Source organism: Mesoplodon mirus (genome assembly GCF_964341445.2).
Source record: "Mesoplodon mirus genome assembly, chromosome: 11".
Classification (NCBI taxonomy): domain Eukaryota; kingdom Metazoa; phylum Chordata; class Mammalia; order Artiodactyla; family Ziphiidae; genus Mesoplodon; species Mesoplodon mirus.
Window position 1 is genome coordinate 37,663,302 of NC_138987.1, and position 23,030 is coordinate 37,686,331.

A 23,030-nucleotide genomic window follows, 5' to 3' on the forward strand; every position below is an offset into this window, starting at 1 on the left:
CTGAAACTGAGGGGGACAGTGCAACAAGCCAGGTGCTGCAGTGTGAACCTGAGCTCAGAGGGACCCAGCTTCTGCTTCCACGGCCTCAAGTGGACCCTGGCTGCTCAGTGGCACACAGAGACCAGTAAGGTTTCCATGCCCATTCTGGAGAGGTGTGGGCAGTGTGGCCAGACAGGAGGGACCACCACTCAGCAAGCTTTTCCGTGGCTGGTGGTCGCGTCCTAACAGCTACAAAAGGCTAAGTGGAATTAAAGATGGGAAAATACTAGTGGTCTCCAAACCAAAAGAAGGGAGGTGACCATTACATACCTTTGAATGTACTAAAGGAGGAAACTCATTCTGATCATGGCCCATATCATCACACTGGGAGACGCTGGGGTGGGGATGAAGCAGAAAAGCCAGAGCTTTCTACTTAGAACCATAAGGCCAGGGCTGACCCTGGAGGCAACACTAGACTGGAAGGAAGATGACAGCAGCACAACAGGCTCTGAAAACGCTCTTAGGAATCCTTGGGAAGGTGCCTTACCCTGGCCCGCTCCAAGCTCCTTCTCTGCTCGTGAAATGCAGCTGGACTTTTCAAAGCTGTTGGGAGAAGAATCATAAAAGAATTACTTTATAGTGAAGCATCATGTCTACTGCTACAATTTACAGTGGAGAAGGTATCTTAAATCCAAGTTAATTTTAGCAGTACTATTAATATCAGCTGAAGTGAAGAAGAAAACGGCACCTGAGTAAGCACATATCTTTATGGTTCAGCTACCCCATCAAAACCATTCTGGTTACTTTGCTCCTAGTGGAAACAGTCACTGCCTAAGCTTGGGCTCTATAAGGTACACCCATGGAATATAACTTTAATATAATCCTTATGGAGCAGTCAATTCTCCAAGAATGCCCACTGGGCCTCCCTTTACTCTCGGGGAGACCGGGACACAGAGCAGAGCTGCAAGTTGGGTCCACCCACTTTCCTTCTCCAACCTCATCAGGAATCGCAAAGTGACCGAACTGTCTGAATGAGGCAGTTAAACCAAAAAGACATGCGTCTACTTGGGTGCCATTTCCTTCTTCGGTTCAGCTGGTATTAACAGTGCTGGTAAAATTAACTTGAATCTCATCTTGAAGGACTAAAAGAACTTCACCATGATTGTATGGTTAACCTTGGTGCACACAACCAGCAGCTGACCAGAAGGCTCACTGTATCCCCCGTCAGGGACCCGGCTCTTTTCTGGGGCTACCACCACATGGCCGCAGCTCGCAACTCAGCAAAGCACACCGAGGGTGGGGAGACCAAAGCAGGACTCTCTACAAACGCAGCGCCGTGAAGAGAGTCTGTGTCAAAAACTCGGCAGATAACGAGTTGGGACACCCTGAGGACGAGAGGGGAAAAGGCCTGACTCACTTCAAGTAGGGAACAAGAGCAGTAAGAGAGAAATTCGTAAGACCGTGGTCAGTTTCACTTCTGCTGCCCTAGAATTTCAGAGCAGCTGTGACACTGTGTGTGCAGATAACTTTTGCCGGGCTGCTGGCTGTGGTAGGAGTGCAGGGGTAGGGAGACGCTAAAAGTAGCCAGAGCACAGATATGACCCTATCCTGCCTGGGCCTTTGCGCTTCCTCCCCCCATCCCACCCCCAGGGGCTGGGCCTCAGCAGCAGCAGTCCCCGAAGAAAGCTCCAAATGTCACTGCAGTACTTCTTTTTTTCTTTAAGTTTTTTTTTTTTCCTAATATTAAAGTAAAAAAGAAACTCATTTTAAAAGATCAGTTAGAAGTACCCTATCTTCTAACGGCAGGGGGAGCGCTAGATTTAACAAATATTCTCTAAGGAAAACCAGCACAGTCTCCCTCCCCAAGCTACCAGAGCATTCCAAAGCACGACCCAGGCCATCCCAGCTCTAATCAGAAGGTCTTGGCATCTCAGTGGGTAAGCAGACAGCCCCTGCACCTGCTTCTACTGAGTAAAGCTGGTTCAACTCCAAAATCAGCCTCCAAAAGTCCTGATATGCAGGGTGTGATGGACCAGCAGGGAATGAACACACAACCTTGCTCTAGGAGCGCTTATCACACAGATGAGACGAGAAGCACTAAGAATCAAAGCAAAACTCAGTGTCCGCCCCGCCCCCCCAGCTGCCTTTCTGCCTTAGTTTTCTCCACAGCTCATCACCGCCTGACACCCTGGATGGTCATCCTGCATCTCTCTCTATTCATTGCCAGCCTCCTACCACTACAATAAGCTCCTCTGCACACGGCAGGGGGTTTGTCTACTTCTTTCTGACATTACCCCCGCCACGGAGAGCACATAAGTCATTCAATGAATTAATGAATATTCTGTAAGGAACGGATACAAAGTGTACACTGGTGACAGGAAAACTAGAGGATTCTGTGAGCACTAAACTTTCATTTGTACATCCAGAATTAGGCTCTCATCTCGGTTCAAAACTTCACAGAAGTCCCAGATATAAAAGCAAGACATGTGCATGCCTGTCCTGGGTTCTAGCAGTTACTGCTGGTGTGACACGGGGAATGACTGCTTTCCAGGTCTCATTTTCTTCTTCTGTAGAGTCGAGTCCGCCCACCTCGCAGAACTCCTGTGACAACCGAAGGAGAGTGGAAGGGCTCTGCAGCCAGTGGCGCCCTCACCAACACATTTAGGGTGCTGCTGTCATCACGCGCAGCGATTTGGGGTTGAATTAGGGCTTAGATTCCCACACGGGCCAGCTAGTTCCTACACCACGGTCACAGATAATCTGGCTCAACACCAGTCAGCGTGCAACGACCTACACTGGCTATCCTAAGGGGTAAGGCACAGATCCAGCTTCTGGAAAAACAACTCACAAAGCACAGAATTTCTTGATGGAAGGGGAATGCAACATTTTCATGTACAACGAGGATGTGGCACCATGAGTGGGGATAAGTGACAGGTGAACTGGCTGTACTGTACGTGACTTCCTGCTTCCATCGAGTTAAGGAAATTTTTGCGTAACAGCGAGGATGCCTACCTTCTGTGGTGGGCATGGTTCTAAATACTTTAAAATGTTACCTAATTGAATACTCCTAATGACTCCATGTGATGTGTAATATTCCACTGTACAGATGAGGACAAGCTCAGAAAGGGCAGGAAAGGCAGCAAGTGGCAGAACAGGATCATAACCTAATTCTCTCTCACCCTCAAGTCAGAGTTCTTTCCCTCCTCTGGGTTGGTTCCTTAACTTCTTCAAAAAGTGGAGAAGAATGACCCCATTGGATGGGAGGCAAGGAGGCCTCAATGACCTGCAATGCTTAGATGTAGGGCTGAGGGCAGGCCACGTGGAAAGGCCAGCTTGACCACAGTACTGAGCACAAACAGGTGTAAGGAAGGCTCAGAAGAGGGGTGCAAAGTGACTGCAGGTACACAAAGCCACGGTTTCAAACCTGGGGCTCACCATGGAGCTTAAGGTGCAGCCTTCAGCACTGATACTAGGAGACGAGCCTGGAGGTGGATGAGAAGACCAGAGCAGTTCACCAGCTGCTCAGAGCTTGGGCAAAAGAACCAGAAATGAAAACCAAGAAAAGAATTCAAAACAATAATTACTGATCCCAAAAGACAGTGTCATTTTATAACAACAACATTATAATCTCACTGAATCCTCTTAACAACCATGAGGTAGGCACCACTATTCCAATTCTACATGTGAGGACACTAACACTGCAGTAACCTGTGAGGTCACTCACCGAGTGGTGGACCCCAACCCAGGCCCAGCTCTGTCTCTCCTTCTCCCTTTGTGACAAGTGTGTAGGCTTCTATCAGCCCCTGAAGAGCCCACTCACTCTGTGCTGCTCTCTCCCCACGTCTAATTCTGCTCTGTGACAGCAAGTTCAGCGGTTTCAAGAGCCACTTCCAACATGTGAAAGGAAGAGGGAGTAATGACCAGTCGTTTATGGGCTTCAGTCAGGACTCCTGGAAGGCGCTTCCCAGGCCCATCTGGGGAAGCCTGGAGCTGGGGCAGCCAGTGCTCTCGGTAGGTCGGGGTTTGGGGTGGAAAGGGCACTCCTATATGTGTCTGGCCAGCTCTGTTAAAAGCTGCAGCCGTGGAGGGTAACCTAGTGAAGAGATTAGGGGTGAGAAAGGTAAGCCCTGGGCTTTCTTGATGTAGAAGCAGGTGGCAATGTATAGTCAAAATCACAAGCTTCCATGCTAAGGGAATGAGACACAAGGAAGTACAGCAACGCAGAAAATAATTTGAAAGTTTAGGCCTCTACTAGCTGTGGAAAACCCCCAAAGGCTCGAAGCTAACCCATAAACATGTGTCTGAGTAGGAGGGTGGCATTCACCTTAGACGCTCACGCCCTCTCTCGCTGCCTTAATGCTTTGCCAGAGGAGCCAGGGCACTGCTCACTCGGAAATTTTATTTTCCCGGAAACTCCTAGAAGGCCGTCTCTGAAAGAGAAGCCTCGCCAAACCAATGCAAACCCCAGAACTGTGCATGTTGTTTATGAGAATATACATTCTTGGTGTCAGAGGGCACAAAACTTGATCCTTTACTCCCACCCTCTGGGAGCTGGTTTCCTGGAACACTTGCACGGCTTTGTGCGAACACAGGGGTGTGTGCAAACACGCTGAAAGGAAAAATAACCAAGCCCCCCCCGCCCACGGAAATCAAATGAACACAAGTGGCTAAGAGGTGTGGTGCTCTTAGTCACAGTTTCGGTGGTAGATGTGGGCCCCGCCCCTGGCTGGCTCTAACCCCCAATTTAATACTCTGTTCCCTCTCTCCAGCGCCCATCTTCTTTCTCCCCTTACACATTTGCTACCTTAATTAAGTGAGGTCATTTGTGAACTAAAAAGAGAAAAGCTGTTTCAATTTCCTTTTTCAAAACACACTGCCATCCACTTTCAGGGGGAGTTCGGTGCATCCACTTTCAGGGGGAGTTCGGTGCTGTGCTGGGTGTGATCTGATCAGACGGAGTGTTGTGATCTGATCTAGCACCAAAGCGCAAACATAAGGAGCCTTAAAAACCAACCTAGTGGGACTTCCCTGGTGGAGCAGGGATTAAGAATCCGCCTGCCAACGCAGGGGACACGGGTTCGAACCCTGGTCCGGGAAGATCCCACATGCAGTGGAGCAACTAAGCCCATGTGCCACAACTACTGAGCCTGCGTTTTAGAGCCCATGCTCCACAACAAGAGAAGCCCGTGCACCACAATGAAGAGCAGCCCCCGCTCGCCACAACTAGAGAAAGCCTGCGTGCAGCAACAAAGACCCAAGGCAGCCAATAAATAAATAAATAAATAAATAAAAGAGAATAACTTAAAAAAAAAAACAACCAACCTAGCACATGAATGTAGTGCTTTCCCATCACCAGCCCCAAATTTAGTTCAACATGTAGGCAAGTGAAAGCCTCCTAGGAGCCACAAAGCAGTTCTGGAAATGCATCTCAGCAAGAAGGATAGCAACAAACCACAGATATTCATTTTCTCATCATTATCATTAAGGAATATTTATTTCAGGTGCCTGGGTCTGAATGTCACTTCATTAGGTGCTGACATAGTAAAAATGATCGTTCCCATACTAGGCTAGAATTAAGCTCACCGACAATTCTGTATTCAGAGGAACTCAAAGGCTATAAACACAGGACAGCTAACAGAGACCAACAGATGGCCATGGGCTAAGGAGCCCTTCTTCCAGGCAAGCCTGCTGGGTTTCTCTGTTCACTGTAGAAGCAGCAGGCATACGCACAGTGCATCAGTGGGGGCTGTGTCTGTGTGTGGTAACAAACATACTTAACAACTCAGGTGGGAAATCAGAACTACATCCATTCATCCATCTATCTAATAAATAATTCTTAAGTAAATACTGTGCTAGTTACTGAGGACAAGGATGTACAGGATGGAGTCCCAGCCCTCAAAGGCAGCTCAGGGTTTGGTCAGGGAAAAAGACAAATAATTACAATACAAGACGGAAGCATAGTTGTAGAGGTAATTTAAAGTGCTATGTAAGACAGAAGAGGCAAAATTCTGCCTGAGGAAAGAGTGTGTGAACTGTCTGGGTAGATTTTACAGAGAAAACCCAAATGAATGGAACAGAAACACCACAGGCAGACAAGGAAGGTCATCTAAGAGCGTGACAAGCTCAAGGGACTACAAGTGGTCTGATGTGGTGGGACCTGGGTGCTCACGTGGGGATCATGAGACTTGGGGGGGGCGGGGGGCAGGGCCTGCATCTGGGGAGCCGGGGAAGACATATTTTTCTCTGTTCTTCCCTCTAAGTACAAATAAACACTCTGGACCTTACATAAATAGGTTCTGAAAGGTGGAGGGAAGGTGGCAGACTGGCTAGGGACCTTGGAACCCAAAGAATGACACAGTGGCGAGTCCCCCGAGTTTCCTTTTTGCCTCTTACATCCCAGACTTGGAGCTGAAGAAGCTGGCAACCTGGAAATGCCAATGGAAGCGGACAAAAAAGCCCCAACAAAACCTACTCTCGCTAGCCACAGGACCAGGAAAAGGGCAGCCTAGCAAGAGAAAAAACTTAAGACAGTAATCATTCTACTCCAGCCAGAGAGCACGGTGAAAGTCCCACCCCCAACAGGAAAGGCCAACTGGGAGTCTAGACTTTCACCCTGACAAGGCTGTAATGAAGCACCCCAACACCCCTGCCAGGTGGTGTCAAAGAAGGTCAAGTAGGAGGCTGCCCCCAACCCAAGGAATAAGTGGAGACCAAGTGGGGAGCCTGGACTTACACCCCCTCTAGCAGTAAGGAGATTCCCCACCTCCCCCCGCTGAGGTGGTGTCACGGGGAGGACTGGTGAGGTGTCAGGACCTTTCACCATTACAAGGTCACCTCCACCCACAAAAAAATTTAACATCGTGTCATCCAAGCCCTGGAAGGAAAGGAAAAAGATGGGTTGGAAAAGTACTTAAAACTTCCCAAATTTGGAAAGAGACGTAAGTCTTCAGAGACTGAAGAAGCTGAGCAAACCCCAAACAAGTTAAACCCAAAGCACTTCACCCCAGGATACATCAGAATTAAACTTTTGAAAACTAAAAACACAGAAAAAAACTTGAAAGCAGCCAGAGGAAAAACAATGTGAATGACAGCAGATTTCTCATCAGAAACCATGGAGGCCAGAGTGGTCTATAACGACCACGTTAACCAGGTGAGCGACGCGATCCGAACTACACGGAGGGGTGGGGAGTTATTCCTAACCTGATGTTTTATGTTAAAAAATGGAATGAAGACGTGGCACATATACACAATGGAATATTACTCAGCCACAGAAAGAAATGAAACTGAGCTATTTGTAGTAAGGTGGATGGACCTAGAGTCCGTCATACAGAGTGAAGTAAGTCAGAAAGAGAAAAACAAATACCGTATGCTAACACACATATATGGAATCTAAAACAACAACAAAAAAGGTCATGAAGAACCTAGGGGCAGGACAGGAATAAAGACACAGACCTACTAGAGAATGGACTTGAGGACATGGGGAGGGGGAAAGGTAAGCTGGGACGAAGTGAGAGAGTGACATGGACATATATACACTACCAAATGTAAAATAGATAGCTAGTGGGAAGCAGCCGCATAGCACAGGGAGATCAGCTCCGTGCTTTGTGACCACCTAGAGGGATGGGATAGGCAGGGTGGGAGGGAGATGCAAGAGGGAGGAGATGTGGATATATGTATATGTATATGTATATGTATAGCTGATTCACTTTGTTATAAAGCAGAAACTAACACACCATTGTAAAGCAATTATACTCCAATAAAGATGTTAAAAAAAAATTAAATGAGCAGAAACATACCTGGTAATTGGTATGTATTCATTTCACCACTCATGTCTGCACTCACATGCTCCCCCCTCTTCCCTGCACCCCCTTTTAATTTTGAATTTTTTTTTTGAAACCTACAAAAACACTGAAAGAGCAAGTAATAAATGACCCTATAACTCTGACCTAGATTCACCAGTTATCTTTTAGCCATATTTGTTTTCTCTCTCTCCTGTGCGCACATGCACATACACACAATTTTGTTTGTTTATTTAATCACTTGGAAGTGAGTCGCAGACACAGTTGTCCCTTGGTATCTGCAGGTGATTGGCTCCTGGATGCCCCACGGACACCAAAATCCATGTACCAAAATCTTGTATAAGGATGCTCAAGTTCCTTATACAAAATGGCGTAGCATTTGCATATAACCTATGCACATTCTCCCATATACTTTAAATCGTCTCTAGATTATTTATAATCCCTAATACAATGTGATTGCTATGTAAATAATTTCCAGTGCGTGGCAAATGCAAGTTTTGCTTTTGGGAACTTTCTGGAAATTTTTTTTCCAAATATTTTCAATCTGCGGTTGGTTGAACCCACATATTTAGAACCTGTGGATACGAAACCTGCAGATACAGAGGGATGACTATCAATCACAACATTTCATCCCTAAATTCTTCAATATGCATTTCTTAAGAAGAAAGACATTCTCTTATCTAACTAAAATATCTTTATCACACCTCAGAAAATTAACATTAATCCAATAATATAATCGAATTTGCAGTCCATGTTTGAATTTCCTCAATCGCCGTCAAATGTCTTTTATAGCAGTTTGGATTTTCCCCCTTAATCCAAGATGTAATCAAGAATCAGCACTACATTTCATAGTTGTCTCCTCGGTCACATTTTGAAACAGTACTCTTGCCTTTTGCACTTTTCCTGACACTGACTTAAGTATACCAGCTTGTCTTGTGGAAAGAATGTCCTATACTCCGAATTTGGCTGTTTCCTCGTGATTAGATTTAGGTTAAACATTTTGGGCAGAAAGACTACATAGCTGATGTGTACTTCTTAACATCAGGAGGCACACACAGTACCATGCTGCCCAACCACTGACAGTGCTGAAAGCATGAAAGATGACACCAGATCTCTCCATCCTAAAGGTAGCATTTCCCCCTTTGTAATTAATACATAATCTGTGGGGTAACATTTTGAGGCCTTGTGAAAATGCTGTTCCCTAAGCACTACTTACCTAATGGTTTTAGCATTTATTGATGATACCTGCCTGAAATCAAGTATTACATTGGGAATTGCAAAATAGTAAGAACTGCATTTTTACAAGCTCACTCTAGTAGAGACCAAGAGGCCACTCAGAAGAATAAAGTGGAGGGAGCAAGTAAATGGTCATGCCATTAACACTCCCAGAGAGGGGACACAGAAGGAGTAGGCCTGGGACAGGGTGGGACAGATGGTGTTTAGTTTGGGACATGCTGAATATGAGCTAATTGTGTGACATCCTATCAAGAGATGTGCAAGTGGTATGTGTGTGTACTTGCATGTGTGTGTATATATGTACATATGCTTATATGTGTATGTGTGTGCATACGGCATCATCTAGGGATAATGTGATATATGTTATGTTGAGACAGAAGAAAATACTTCCCAGGATGAATCTTAAGAGACTCTCAGAATTTAAGCATAGGTGACGGACAGAGCCCAGCAAAAGAACCTGAGAAGGCTCACGGGGGTGGGAGAAGGCTATAAAGATATAGAGACTCGGTTTCAAGAAAAAGGGTGTAGGTAGAAAGAGAGAGATGTTAATAGTGGGCAGGTCAGACAAAATATGGCTTGCAAAGTTTCCAGAGGATTACTCATACTTAGGACACAGCCAGAGGTCTCGGAGCTATGCCAGTGAGTTGGTGGAGAGGGGGACTAGTCACAAGAGGCAGAGGAGTAAGAGTGAGGGTGGGGTCCAGAGATGTGTGTCCCCTAAGGGGTTAAGACCGCTAACTGTTGATTACTCACCGCCAACAAGTATTAATTGAGAGCCCACATGTCTGTTGGTACTGGGATATCCTTATTCTCCCCTAGTGAAGAATGATGCATCAGACAAATAAACACCTAACACAGTAGGAGGTGGTACATGCTCTGAAGAAATATAAAGCAGGGTACGGGCGATAGAGGGTGATAGGGCAGGATTTTATACGCAGTGGTCAGGGAAAGACTCTCTAATGTGATGTTTGAGCCAAGACCTGGAGGAAAGGAATGAGCCCTGCAGGCAAGGAGAAGAGCAAGTGCAAAGGCCCTGGGTGGGAACCTGCCTGAGAGACAGAGGGACCTCAAGCAGGCCAGGCTGGCAGAGCAGAGTGAGCAAAGAGAAGAGGGGGAGGAGACACTGTAAGAGGGGGAGCCGCAGAGGGCCCTGCAGGACTTTTTACCCTGTTCTCAAGTGGAAATAGAGGGAATGAAACAGGGAGAAGAAATAAAGCAGGATTGTGCCTGTCAACCATGCTGTTGACAAAAGGCTCCTGAGGGTAACGTAAATAAAAAGATCTGCTGCAAATTGTTTCCTTGTTTTTCCCCTGCTGTTCGCACAGCATGCTGGGAATTACCTCACTTGAGCTTCTTAGTACCTGCCATTTCCTACCCTTTATAAAGGAGAACTGACTTGCCTGGGATCACATCCTAATTAACGGCAGAACAAAGACCAGACTCTGGTTCTTCTGATTCTAAAATTCAGATCTTTTAATTTATGTATATTTCAGCGTAAGCCAGGTAGGAGGAGGGGTGGGAGTGGGTCAGAGAAAAGATACTTCTCTGATCAAGCATCTTCAAAAAAAAAATTGATAGTTACAAAAAAATAACAAACAGTGATTTTAATCTGATCTTTTACATTTTGCTTTCTTCTCCTCGCTACTCCTCTGGAAAGAAATGCTGCCTTGTCATTTGCTCTAATATTGGCAACGGGACAGAAGGGAGGACTTCAGATATAACCTCAGAAAATGTCAAGGGGCACACATTTCCCCATCCCTTTTCCCATCAACCCTCTCTCAAAGGGGTCAACATAGCAGAAAAGGGAGTCACCGTATAATCAAACTCCTTCCAAAGTTAACTGAGTCTTTTCCCACATCCCATGGCCCTAGCACAGAAGTCTGTCACACAGCTCCAGACAGTTCATTAGCTCTGCCAAACTGACCACAGACATGGTGCAAGGCCATATGAGAGGCAGGCAAGGCAGGCTTTTCCCAGCATTGGAGGCAAGGGGTCATAAGCTGTCTGTACTCAATCATTTTATACGCAGCAGCCTCAACTGTCTTAGAAATTCATCATCAACTCTTGAATCACGTGGATAGGCCTATCCTGTACTTCAGAACTCCTGGCGAGAAGACAGTAACAATATTCTACGCCATCACTAAAAATGAAAAGGGGAATGATGCCAGCAGCCCCTGGTCCAGTGTTTCTCCGAGTGTGGTTCCAGAACCACACTTGCATTAGAAAGTCTCTGGAGGGCAAGAATCTCTATGTAATGCAGAGATTCCAGAGCTTCAAGAATTTCAATCTTTAGTCAGCTCTTCAAGGAGGCTGGTGCCAATAAAATTTGAAAACCATTGTTTCCCTAGTCCAAAAGGCAGGGGAAAGCTGACACTGCAGATGAGAAAGTAAGAATTTTTATTTGCTCATTCTCTACCACCAGGGGCTAAGTGACTAAAAAGTACACCTAGTAAGGACTTGATAATTTTTCTGAACAGCTAACTAACTCAAAATTGCCACTCTGATGGCTGTGTAGGTGCCCACAAAATGGTAGAGTTTAATCTCCTGAGCTCCTTGCAGGATCACTGCTTCGAGGTACAAAGTATGTATTTCTGAGAGTCAGAGGATCAGGGCCTTTTGCCATCTTCCTCACACCCTGGCGAGGGCCGCATTCAGCTGGGATGGATTCCAGGCCCTGCTGTTTGTATTCGGGCCTGGCAACGCACTCAGTGGAAGGTGGCTACAGAAGTGTAGTCCTTGATCTTAGCACAGAGGTTGGCTGTGTCACTGATGTGTAAGGATTTACAACAGCATTAGGGGAATGATTTTTCTTGGGATTCCATATCCAGGCAGAGGAGAGGCCCTTAACCTGGGGCACTATACCAGCTTTAGAATATCTATGAATCCCTGGAAACTGTGTGCTGAATTTTGGGTACTTGCTTGGGCAACTGTCTAGTGGGAGGATGTGTAAGATTTTCCAAGGAGCATCAATGGCACACACACACACACAAAATCAAGAACGTCTGATTTAACTAAGCGTTATTAGGACAGAAGTGAAAAGATGCCCATGGCCTTCAAGCCAGCAGACAAGAGCAGCAACTTGGAAGCAATTTTAACAGAGGGTTTAAAAATGATGGAGCTACTCTCACATACAACCCCTCCCCACTAACTTTCACCTTTCCCCACCAACTGTAGTTCCTGATCTAACACTGTTTCAATTTTAATATTTAGAGTTGAAATTTTGAAAGTACATCAAGCTATCATCATGAAATTCCTCTGTCAGTAAGAATCATTAGACCGTGACCTTCTTAGCATGGGGTTCAGAGCCAGAAGACCTGGAGTGGATCTACCTCTGTCTTTTAGTGGTGCTGTGACCTTGGGCAAGTCACATGACCCCTCTGAGCCTCAGTATTCTCATCGGCAAGATGGCAATTATACAATTTGCCGTGATGGCTCCTAGCATCAAAGTGAAGTGCTCTGCCATCTGCTAGAAGCTCTGGTTAATAAGCTTTTGGCACTGGTATTGTTTTAACTTTTTTTTCTGTGCCATCCTCCTTCTGAAGAGAACAGCGTGGGTGTGGAGTTAAATGCTGAGAGCTAACTGGGGTTGACTTCCATTTTTTGTCTTTCTGTTTTTATCTGTCATACCAAAATGCCTGCAAAAATAACCTGCAATTGTTGACCATTAACCAAAGAGTTGTGTCAACAGTCCAGGGACTGGCCATGACAACGAAAACCAGAATTAAGTTCATGTGAATCAAAGAAAGAGCTTGGGTGATGGGGTATGGGGAAGGGATCATGCACTCTGGGACAAGCACGGGTCCAAACTGACAGGCAGAAAACGTGCTTCATCCATATCCTGTTTTGGCACTTGGGCTGTCACCCCCACCCAAACCATCAGGGAAGCCAACTAACTACCAGGAATGAATGTTAAAAATGGAGACTCAAGGATGCTAATCTTTTCCTTTGCAGAAGTGCAAGCTGCTCCAGAATCTTCAACCTTGACCCACTGATGGTGAAAGAGACTCAAGACTGGGAGAAAAAAGTCATAGCACAACCTTGCATGGCATGAATATCAACAGGTACCGTGAATTCCAAAAGGCTAAAATATCAGGGGTCAAATATTTTGAATTTGGCCTTTCAAGTTTCTCTTTGACATGTATGCCAGCCATGTTTGTATCTGCCTTTCACACCATAGCCCAGCCTAATACTCCAGATCAGTCAATTATCATTCCAATATACACTCCTTGCTGAAGCATACACATATACACCTTTTTGGAGCCCCATAATCAATACACCTAAGTCATCTGTTTAGATACAAGCTCCAAATCACCTTTGCCCTTCTGCAAATAACATCCCACTAGGTTGAAGGATTTTAGATCACTGCCATCATCAGATATCTATCAGGGCTCCCCTTGAATACATAATTCTTTAGGATTTTTATCGTTTAAGTAAAATTAGTGCATAGTTTCAACAAGTGACTTTATTAACTCCTTTACTTCACTTATTATCTTGCAAAGATGTTATTGGATATCTCAGACGTGTTGAGAACTAATTATTAAATGAAAGTGAATACCTATTACACTTTTTAGATATTAAATTGTATCAAGAACCTGTATCAAGAAGATTACTTTTGATGGTCTGTTCAAGAGAGCTCCCTGTTGGATTCTTCTTTGGATTCAGCAATGAATACGCTCAGAACATACAACTCATTCTAGGGTCTATTTTAGGATTAGTTAGCAACTGGACAAGGAAGAGGTTCTATGCTAGTCACTGACCACTGACATAGGAATACACACTTCTGATGACCTACATCAGCAGGAAGAGAGATGAGGATGCTGACATATATCAGAAAGGCAACATAAAATGCCAAGGAGTAACGTGCCCAGCTGGTCTTCTCCTGAGATGAAAGAGAAGATTCCTGAGGCCATATGCCTAACCAATTTTCTTTCAGCTTCAAATCTAGGGATCAGGTTAGCTCTAATCCTGGAACACATGTTTTACCGTGGTGGTTTTTTTTTAAAGATTTATTTTTATTTATTTATTTTGGTTGCGCCGGATCTTAGTTATGGCACACGGGATCTTTTAGTTGTGGCATGCGGACTTCTTAGTTGCGGCATGCGAACTCTTGGTTGCGGCATGCATTCAGGATCTAGTTCCTCGACCAGGGATTGAACCCGAGCCTCCTGCACTGGGAGCATGGAGTCTTACCCACTGGACCACCAGGGAAGTCCCTACCATGGTGTTTATCAAATGCCATTTAAACTTGGGATTCAACTACAGTTAAATGGTAAGATTCCTGTGCTGAGGATACACCATCTCAGATAGGTGGAGTTCTCTTTCTCTGCTTCTTTAAAAAAAAAAAAAGTTATGCTGTACATCTGGAACTAATATAATGTATGTCAATTACATCTCAATTAAAAAGAAAAGGGGAAAAAAAAAACTAGCTCTTTTATCCAAAGATATCTATGGGGCTTCCCTGGTGGCGCAGTGGTTGAGAGTCCGCCTGCTGATGCAGGGGGACACGGGTTCATGCCCCGGTCTGGGAGGATCCCACATGCTGCGGAGTGGCTGGGCCCATGAGCCATGGCTGCTGAGCCTGCGCGTCCAGAGCCTGTGCTTCGCAACGGGAGAGGCCACAACAGTGAGAGGCCCGTGTACCACAAAAACAAACAAACAAACAAACAAAGATATCTATTTATCTGAAAAAGCCAAGTAGACCACACTAACAGCTGTGAGAGTGAGCATCTGAGAGAAGCACGAGCCCAAGGGCCCTGGGTGGACTGGAGAGGTGGGAAAACTTCAGGCTTTGGGGAGGGCTTTTCTTTTTTTTCTCTTTTATAAATTTATTTATTTATTTGTTTTATTTTTGGCCGTGTTGGGTCTTTGTTGCTGCCCACAGGCTTTCTCTAGTTGCGGCGAGCAGGCGCTACTTATTGCAGTGTGCAGGCTTCTCACTGTGGTGGCTTCTTTTGTTGCGGAGCACGGGCTCTAGGCGTGGGCTTCAGTAGTTGTGGCTCATGGGCTCTAGAGCACAGGCTCAGTAGTTGGGTGCACGGTCTTAGTTGCTCCGCGGCATGTGGGATCTTCCCAAACCAGGGCTCAAACCCGTGTCCCCTGCACTGGCAGGCAGATTCTTACCCACTGCACCACCAGGGAAGTCCTGAGGGAGGCCTCTTCTGAGCTGCTGCCAGAAAGGGAAGCTGGTCAGATCCTGTCCAAACTTCTTTGCTCACAGGAACAGCTGTTCAGAGACTACCACACAGAGCTTCTAGCAACTCCCAAGTGGACTGGAGCACATGGGAAACGGCCAAGGCCCAGGTGAGGATCTGCTCTCACCCTAGCCCCACCCAAACTCATAATCTACACAGAATCCTTTGAGACAGAATGTCTCGGACCGTGGATGGACCTAGAGATTCTCATACAGAGTGAAGTAAGTCAGAAAGAGAAAAACAAATATCGTATATTAACGCATATATGTGGAATCTAGAAAAATGGTACAGATGAACCGGTTTGCAAGGCAGAAATAGAGACACAAATGTAAAGAACAAATGTATGGACACCAAAGGGGGAAAGCGGGGCCGGGGGGGGGGATGGGGGATGGGGGATGAATTGGGAGATTGGGATTCACATATATACATTAATATGTATAAAATAGATAACTAGTAAGAATCTGCTGTATAAAAACATAAATTTTAAAAAAGAATGTCTCAGACATTGTAACACTTCACTTAAAAGCAAAACAAATGGCATTTCCTTGAAGCCTACAATTTTGTCATCTTCCATCTTTGTAAGCTTTACAAAAGGCGGGATGGGTAGCAATTCAGCCTCAAACTAGACCCTCTTCTGCTCTGGAATCACCAGTGTCCCTGCTGGTGAACATTTCTGTCTCTTGGCAAGCTGCCCCAAAATAAAAAAAAAAATTATTCCCAACCCAGCCACTCACTTGTTTTGTTTTAAGAGAGGTTAAAAACAAAAATACATTACCATGGAGAGGGCAAGCTAATAAAATAGTAGTCCCGTTAATATACAACCAAAAGGGGAACAATTTTAACAGAGTACCATGTTGACTAGTGGTTCTTTGAGTCAGTAATTTTCAGCAATTGTTTTTTAATCCAAGGGTAGGGAGGAAAGTGAAATTAAGAAGGATTTTATTTACTGAAAGATAGATCCTGATCTAAAAAAAAAAAAAAGGTTATGAAGAACCTAGGGGCAGGACAGGAATAATGACACAGATGTAGAGAATGGACTTGAGGACACGGGGAGGGGGAAGGGTAAGCTGGGACGAAGTGAGAGAGTGGCATGGACTAATATATACTACCAAATGTAAAACCGATAGCTAGTGGGAAGCAGCTGCATAGCACAGGGAGATCAGCTCGGTGCTTTGTGACCACCTAGAGGGGTGGGATAGGGAGGGTGGGAGGGAGACGCGAGAGGGAGGAGATATGGGGATATATGTATATGTATAGCTGGTTCACTTTGTTATAAAGCAGAAACTAGTACACCATTGTAAAGCAATTATACTCCAATAAAGATGCTTAAAAAAAAAAAAAAGATAGTTCCTGTTCCCAAACACTGGTTTTCACAGAACTTAATGATATATATATATGTATTAAAAGCTGCTTTCATATTCACAAGATGGTAGATCCAAGCTAATGTTCTCACTCTTAACTGCAAATAATACTGCCTGTATTTCAAAAGCATAAACAATACACCATCTCATTTATCGCCAAATTAACTGTGGGGTAGATAAGAATTTTATTTTTAAAAAATTTATTTTATTGAAGCACAGTTGGTTTACAATGTTGTGTTATTTTCTGGTGTACAGCAAAGTGATTCAGTTATACATACATATAACAGTTTGCACCTGCTAACTCCCAATCCATCCCTCCCCCACCTCCCTCCGCCTTGGCAACCACAGTCTGTTCTGTCTGTGAGTCTTCTTCTGTTTCACAGATAAGTTCATTTGTGTCATATTTTAGATTCTACATATAAGCGATATCATATGGTATTTGCCTTTCTCTTTCTGACTTACTTCACTTAGTATGATAATCTCTAAGTCCATCCATGTTGCTGCAAATGGCATTATTTCATTCTTTTTTTATGGCTGAGTAGTATTCCACTGTCTGTATGTATATGTATGTATATGTGTGTGTGTATATACACACACACACACACATACATACACCCACCCCACATCCATATAGGTTGTTTCCATGTTAGATAAGAATTTTATAAAAGTAGAATTTGAGGGCTTCCCTGGTGGCGCAGTGGTTGAGGGTCCGCCTGCCGATGCAGGGGACATGGGTTCGAGCTCCGGTCCGGGAGGATCCCGCGTGCCGCGGAGCGGCTGGGCCCGTGGGCCGTGGCCGCTGGGCCTGCGCGTCCGGAGCCTGTGCTCCGCGACGGGAGAGGCCGCAGTGGTGGGAGGCCCACGTACCGCAAAAAAAAAAAAAAAAAAAAAAGTAGAATTTGAGTTCAGAAAATTTAAGTGAGTTACCTAAAATCACCTTGTTCCTAAGTGGCAGAATAAAGCCTAAAACCCTATTGTCTAATATAACAGCCACCACCCACATATGACTACTTAAATTTAAATTAATTAAAATTAAATTAAATTAAAAATTCAGCTCTTCACTCAAGCCAGCCACATTTAAGCACTCAGTAGCACATGTGGCTAGTGGCTAGTGTTATAGAATATTTCTATCATCACTGAAAGTGCTATTGGACAGGGCTGGTATAAAGGCTAGTTCTTTTGAATTCATGGTAACTTGGGGGAAAAGATGCCATGGCACCTCAGTATTTAATAAAGACGGACTGAGAGTGACAAAGTTAAATCATGGCCTCTTTCTCATTACAAGAAATTCCGAGGTCTGAGGAGGTTGGTTTACCTTCTCAGGGGTTAAGAACACCAAAAGTTACTTTTAAAAGAGCTTCACCAAAATAGATTTTTATCCATATGTACTCAGGAAAGAGAATCTTGAAACTCAGTTTGTACATCTGATCAAGAATAATATAAGAAATAATTCCCAAGTTACAAATAACAAAAATATTATTATTAAGAATTTTAGCTACAGGGCCTCCCTGGTGGCGCAGTGGTTGAGAGTCCGCCTGCCGATGCAGGGGATACGGGTTCGTGCCCCGGTCTGGGAGGATCCCATATGCCGCGGAGCGGCTGGGCCCGTGAGCCATGGCCGCTGGGCCTGCGCGTCCGGAGCCTGTGCTCCGCAACGGGAGAGGCCACAACAGTGAGAGGCCCGCATACCGCAAAAAGAAAAGAAAAAAAAAAAAAAAAAAAAAAGAATTTTAGCTACAGAGGAAAAGAGATCGCAATAATTAATCCTGACACTTCCAGCCATTAAATAACCTTCTGTCAGAGTTTAGAAGAAATTTCTTGTTGGTGCAGAGACTGCTATAGTCAGATGAACAGGAGATTTTCGGCTAACATGGGGGCCAGTAAAATGACAGCTTAGATTAGCTACCAGTGCTGCAACTGGGCCGCACTGTCTCTGTGTAGCACTTGGCTAATGCCGACGGCTGAAGCATGACAAAGGGATCAAACCATAGAATTGAAGGACTGGGGAATCAAGATGTGGTGAAGTTTATTAAAAATAGAGCTGCGGGAACTCCATTACACGAGGCCATTTTTTTCCAGTTTCAGGGTGAGAACACAGGGCCTCCTAGCAGATATATAAATCAGTCAAAACTAGCTGGCCAACTGGCTCACTTTCTCACCCAGCAACATGTCTGAGGGCCTCTCAGGGGCCAGGCAGGTTGAGAGGCCTCTGGATTGACAGTGGCTGCCCTCTCTGAGTTGTGTTGCCCTCACACCCTTCGGATTTTCCCAACCACTGAGAAGTAAGTGTCACCAATGGCAGAGGCTGAGTGCACAGAAACACCATTTAAAATGAAAAAAACAAGCTCACTCAAGAAACGGAGGAAGATCCTTAATCTACTGGACAAACATAATGATTTCCTCATGCCAAGGTACCAAGGTTTTCCTACATGCACATGGGGCAATAATGGACTGGTAAGGGGTAACTGGAGCATTAGAAATATGCTACTCTCTGCTTTTTCTCAAGGATTCACAATGGAATAACAAAAGGTTGAGAGGGAACAGACAAATGAGATTCTTCTCTCATATCTAGAAAGATTATAGGAGACTTTTTTCTCATTTGTTTGGGTCAGGAGAACTTCCAGGTTTTCCTTTAAAAGGTTATTCCTCTGCAGCAGCTCTCATTGCCAGAATGTTTTTCTTAATTTTCACCTTAACCTTATGGCTTGTACACTTTAAATGTCAAAGAGAAAGGCTGTGGGGAAAGCTCTGTTTGAGAACAAAGTGTACCACACATGACCCACCTCTTCTATGAATCTTCATCCTAGATACAGCAGCATTCCTTAACCTTTGTACGTAAACACCAGCTTCCTATCTGTGCCATCTCTCCTCTCCCTCAAGATATGCAGAGCTTCAGACATCATTAAAGAAAGCTAAGGGCCTGGAATATGTAATCCTTTGCTATCTGGCACTCTGCATTTGGTAGGGTTTAAGTAGTGTTAAATTCGAGACAAATGTTTACATGATGAGAAAGAAGGATTCTGGGAAATGATTCTATTTAAAAACACATCAGAAACCAACTTCTATATCCCACAGTTTAGATGCCATGAACAGAGCATATCAAGTAGCAGAAAGAGGTGTATGCGAATTGAGGGATTCTTTAATCCCCTGAATTCTATGGGAAGGCCGTAGCCCAACTTTGAACAATATGCAAAAACATGAATGACCCTGACAGCAAGGCAGCTACTGAAAACATCATGTCCTACAGATATGATGTCAGAACTGGAAGCCAGCCACACATGGGAGCTGCATGTGAGGGTTCTCTGAAACGAGGTGGGTGGGTTCTTCCTAGAGCTACAGAAAGATTGGGATGAGAAGAACTTGATAAAAGATATTATCAGAAATGATGAGGCAGAATATAGCCATGACTACACTGCTCCTTTCCTCTGGTTTGAAGGTCCTAATTACTTCCTAAGTTGTACAACAAACTTAAACATAAAGGCACTTTTCAGAAACTCCTCAGGCCAGCAAGATGGAAATGGAAATGGGCACTTCAAACAGATGTTATCTTTTCAGGTCTCCCAATCTCCAATAATCAACAAACGGCTGATCAATTATGATTTGCCCCCAGCACTACTCATATTTTTTTTGAAAGACATGAGTGAAGGGCGAGATGTGGAATTGCTGGGGATGTCAGGGAGGCAGAGAATGTTGGAAACTATAATGGGAGTTAGGGTAGTGGCGAGGGGCTGTGGAGAGGAAGTGGTGTTACTCAGAGGGTGAGGGGCTGGGGAAAAAAGAGCCTCATCTTTGGGAACTCAGGGCCCTATGTGCACATGAGCAGGCACGCTGATGAGCAGGGAACTTCACACCTGAAACTCTTCCCAGGCCTCAACACTCTCTCTCATAATCTAAGAGTTTGCTTCTTACTTTCTTCATTAGAAAAGCTGGAAACCAAACTGTGCCCATAGTTGAAGGTGGCTTGTTGTATGAGGCAAGATGCAATATTCTCATAGAAGCAGGGCATTTCTATTCCTATAAGAAGGGCAATTATTCTCACTTCACAGATACAGAGGACCACCCAAAGCACACAATTAGATATTCAGAATATTTTAGAACCTGGGCTCCTGACAGAACAGAAGTGTTGTTTCAAATTCCATGCCCAGAATTCCAACAAGTTTGCAATAGAGTGGTATCTGTGTCTGTCTTTCATCCTCTCCCTCTCTCTCTTTCACACACACACACACGCGCACACACACACACGCACGTGCACACGGATGCGCGTGCACACACACACACTTTACAACTGGCTGTCTTCATTCATTCGTTCATTCAGTGCCAGGTACTGGGGACAGAAATATAAATAAGGTCCTTTCTCAAGGAGCTCACAGTCTAATTGGAGAGACAAACATATAAGCAGATAACTGCAATACTCAAGCATCATTTGTCTTAACAACACAGAATACTGTAAGAAATGCTAAGCAAGGAGACTGTATACAATAAATCTTATTAAACAGTTATCTCCAGTAGCCCCTGGTATCAAGTGAAAGGCAGCAAGAAGAATGCAAGGCACTCATCCTCCCCGTGGCTTGTGGATCCTGAACAGACGACAGGATCCTGAGAAGTAGCACTGTGCTCTCAGAACTAGTACTGTCTTTAGAGTCAGGGCTGAATTGCTCTTTATCTTGTGTATGGGCAAATCTTACTACCCAGATAAACTGTTAAATGTCTTGAGGGCGAGTCCCGTGCCTTACATTTCTTTAATCTCTAGAGCACCTAGGCCTACCCCAGGCAAAAAGTAGACACTAAACGCATGATGTCTTGGTGAAAGACATGAGTAGATGTGACGCTGGGTAACTTGTTCCTCTACAAGGTCTGTATATAGATTGGCGGATCTGGAGTGTTTTGTAAAGCACAACACCACCCTACCTGATCACATTAACTGGTCCACACTTTAAAGATGGGGAGTCCTTCACTGGAAGGCCAGAGAAGAAGATGGCATGTGGGTAAATTGTTTGGTAGTTAATAGCGATTTTTGAAAAGATATAAATTTGAGACTTAAGTTTCCTGGCTGACACTTAGGACAGAAATAGACCTCAGACTCCTTATACTTGCTATGAAGTTCTAGCTCTTAGACATGGACCTGGTATTACCACGATGTAAATCAAATCCCATCTTCACTTGCTTAAAAGCCTTCAATGGCTTTCCACTGTAGTTAAAACAGAACCTACCTCCTCCTCGTGGTTGACGAGGCTCTCGTTCTGGCTCCGCACACCCTGCCAATCTTAACTGGCCCCTACTCTCTCCTCACTCACCAGGCCCAGCCACAATGGCTTCCTTGATGTTTGCAAACATGCCAGGCTCTGAACTGCACTAGGCCCTTACACTTGCTTTTCCTTCTTCCTGGGCCTCTTCCTGCTTTTGAATGACTGACTCCATCATATCCTTCAGATCTCAGCTCAAATATTTCCTCCTCAAGAAGGCCTTTCTTGACCAACTTTTCCAAAGTGATTCCATCTCACTCCTATTACTTATTAATATACCAACCAGTTAATTTACCTCATAGCATTTACCATGTTTTGAAATAATTGTGTTTGTCTCCCTGTTTATTATATTATCAGTCTTCTAAGTACAAAACTCCTGAGAGCAGGAGTTGAACTTATCTTCCTGTATCAACAGGCACACACTAGGTACTCAAATATTTTGAATGAATGAGTGAATGAGAATTAGGAAAGTACAGTAGCAGTAGGTTAGCAGGCATTGAGTTAAGGTGAAAAACATCAGTCCTCCCACTATGAAGCTAGAAGTTGTTGTACGATATATAAATTTTTACTTCATTAGGGTGTGTCCAAGTAGCAGTTAACACATAAAGATAAAAGAAATGAGAGGGAGAGCCTAACTCTCTGCTGATGACTTAAAAAGAAATGTCAAAAAAAGCAAAATTTTGCTGGCTTCAGCTTCCACTCATTTTATAAGGCTATTGGTAGTAAAAGCAAATTTTCTTACTTCTAACAGATTCCAAAGTTGGCTTTATTTCTCCCAAGTGATGCAGTTCTGCACCAAGCCCAGCCCTGCGATACCCACCCCCCATCAATGACTCCATTCAGGCACACTCATCCCCACGTCAGCCTTAGGGTGTATCTGAGGCTCTCACTCTAAATAAAACTGGGGTTGACTCAGAATACTAGATGGAAAAGGGCTGTCTCTTCCCAAGCACCCGAACACCAAGGCAAAACACATACGAGAGGTGTTCTTCCTCACAGTACCCCAGTTCAAGATCTGTTCCTCCTATAAAGGCAAGTATAACAGGGTGTAGAAACCCTTTAAAACGTTCAGTTCGGAAGCTAAGGATGATTCAATGGCACCGTTAAACCTAACGCTGTTTGCTTCACTGAACTTGATCAATTGGGCTGTTCTCTTAACTATCACTGATTGAGAGGCCCTGAACTCGGAAAAGTATGACAAAGAAAGGAGTGAAAAATGAA

General features: G+C 44.5%; 1 protein-coding gene across 4 annotated transcripts in view; it reads right to left on the reverse strand.

Moving 5' to 3' along the window:
• The window catches only part of MRTFA (myocardin related transcription factor A), a 107,165-nt gene that overhangs the window by 17,672 nt on the left and 66,463 nt on the right, over positions 1–23,030 (reverse strand). For all 4 annotated transcript variants that reach the window (XM_082636376.1, XM_082636375.1, XM_082636374.1 and 1 more), the window contains exon 3: positions 527–582. In XM_082636376.1, coding sequence (XP_082492502.1) covers positions 527–582 — 56 coding nt within the window. The remainder of the gene's footprint in view (positions 1–526; positions 583–23,030) is intronic.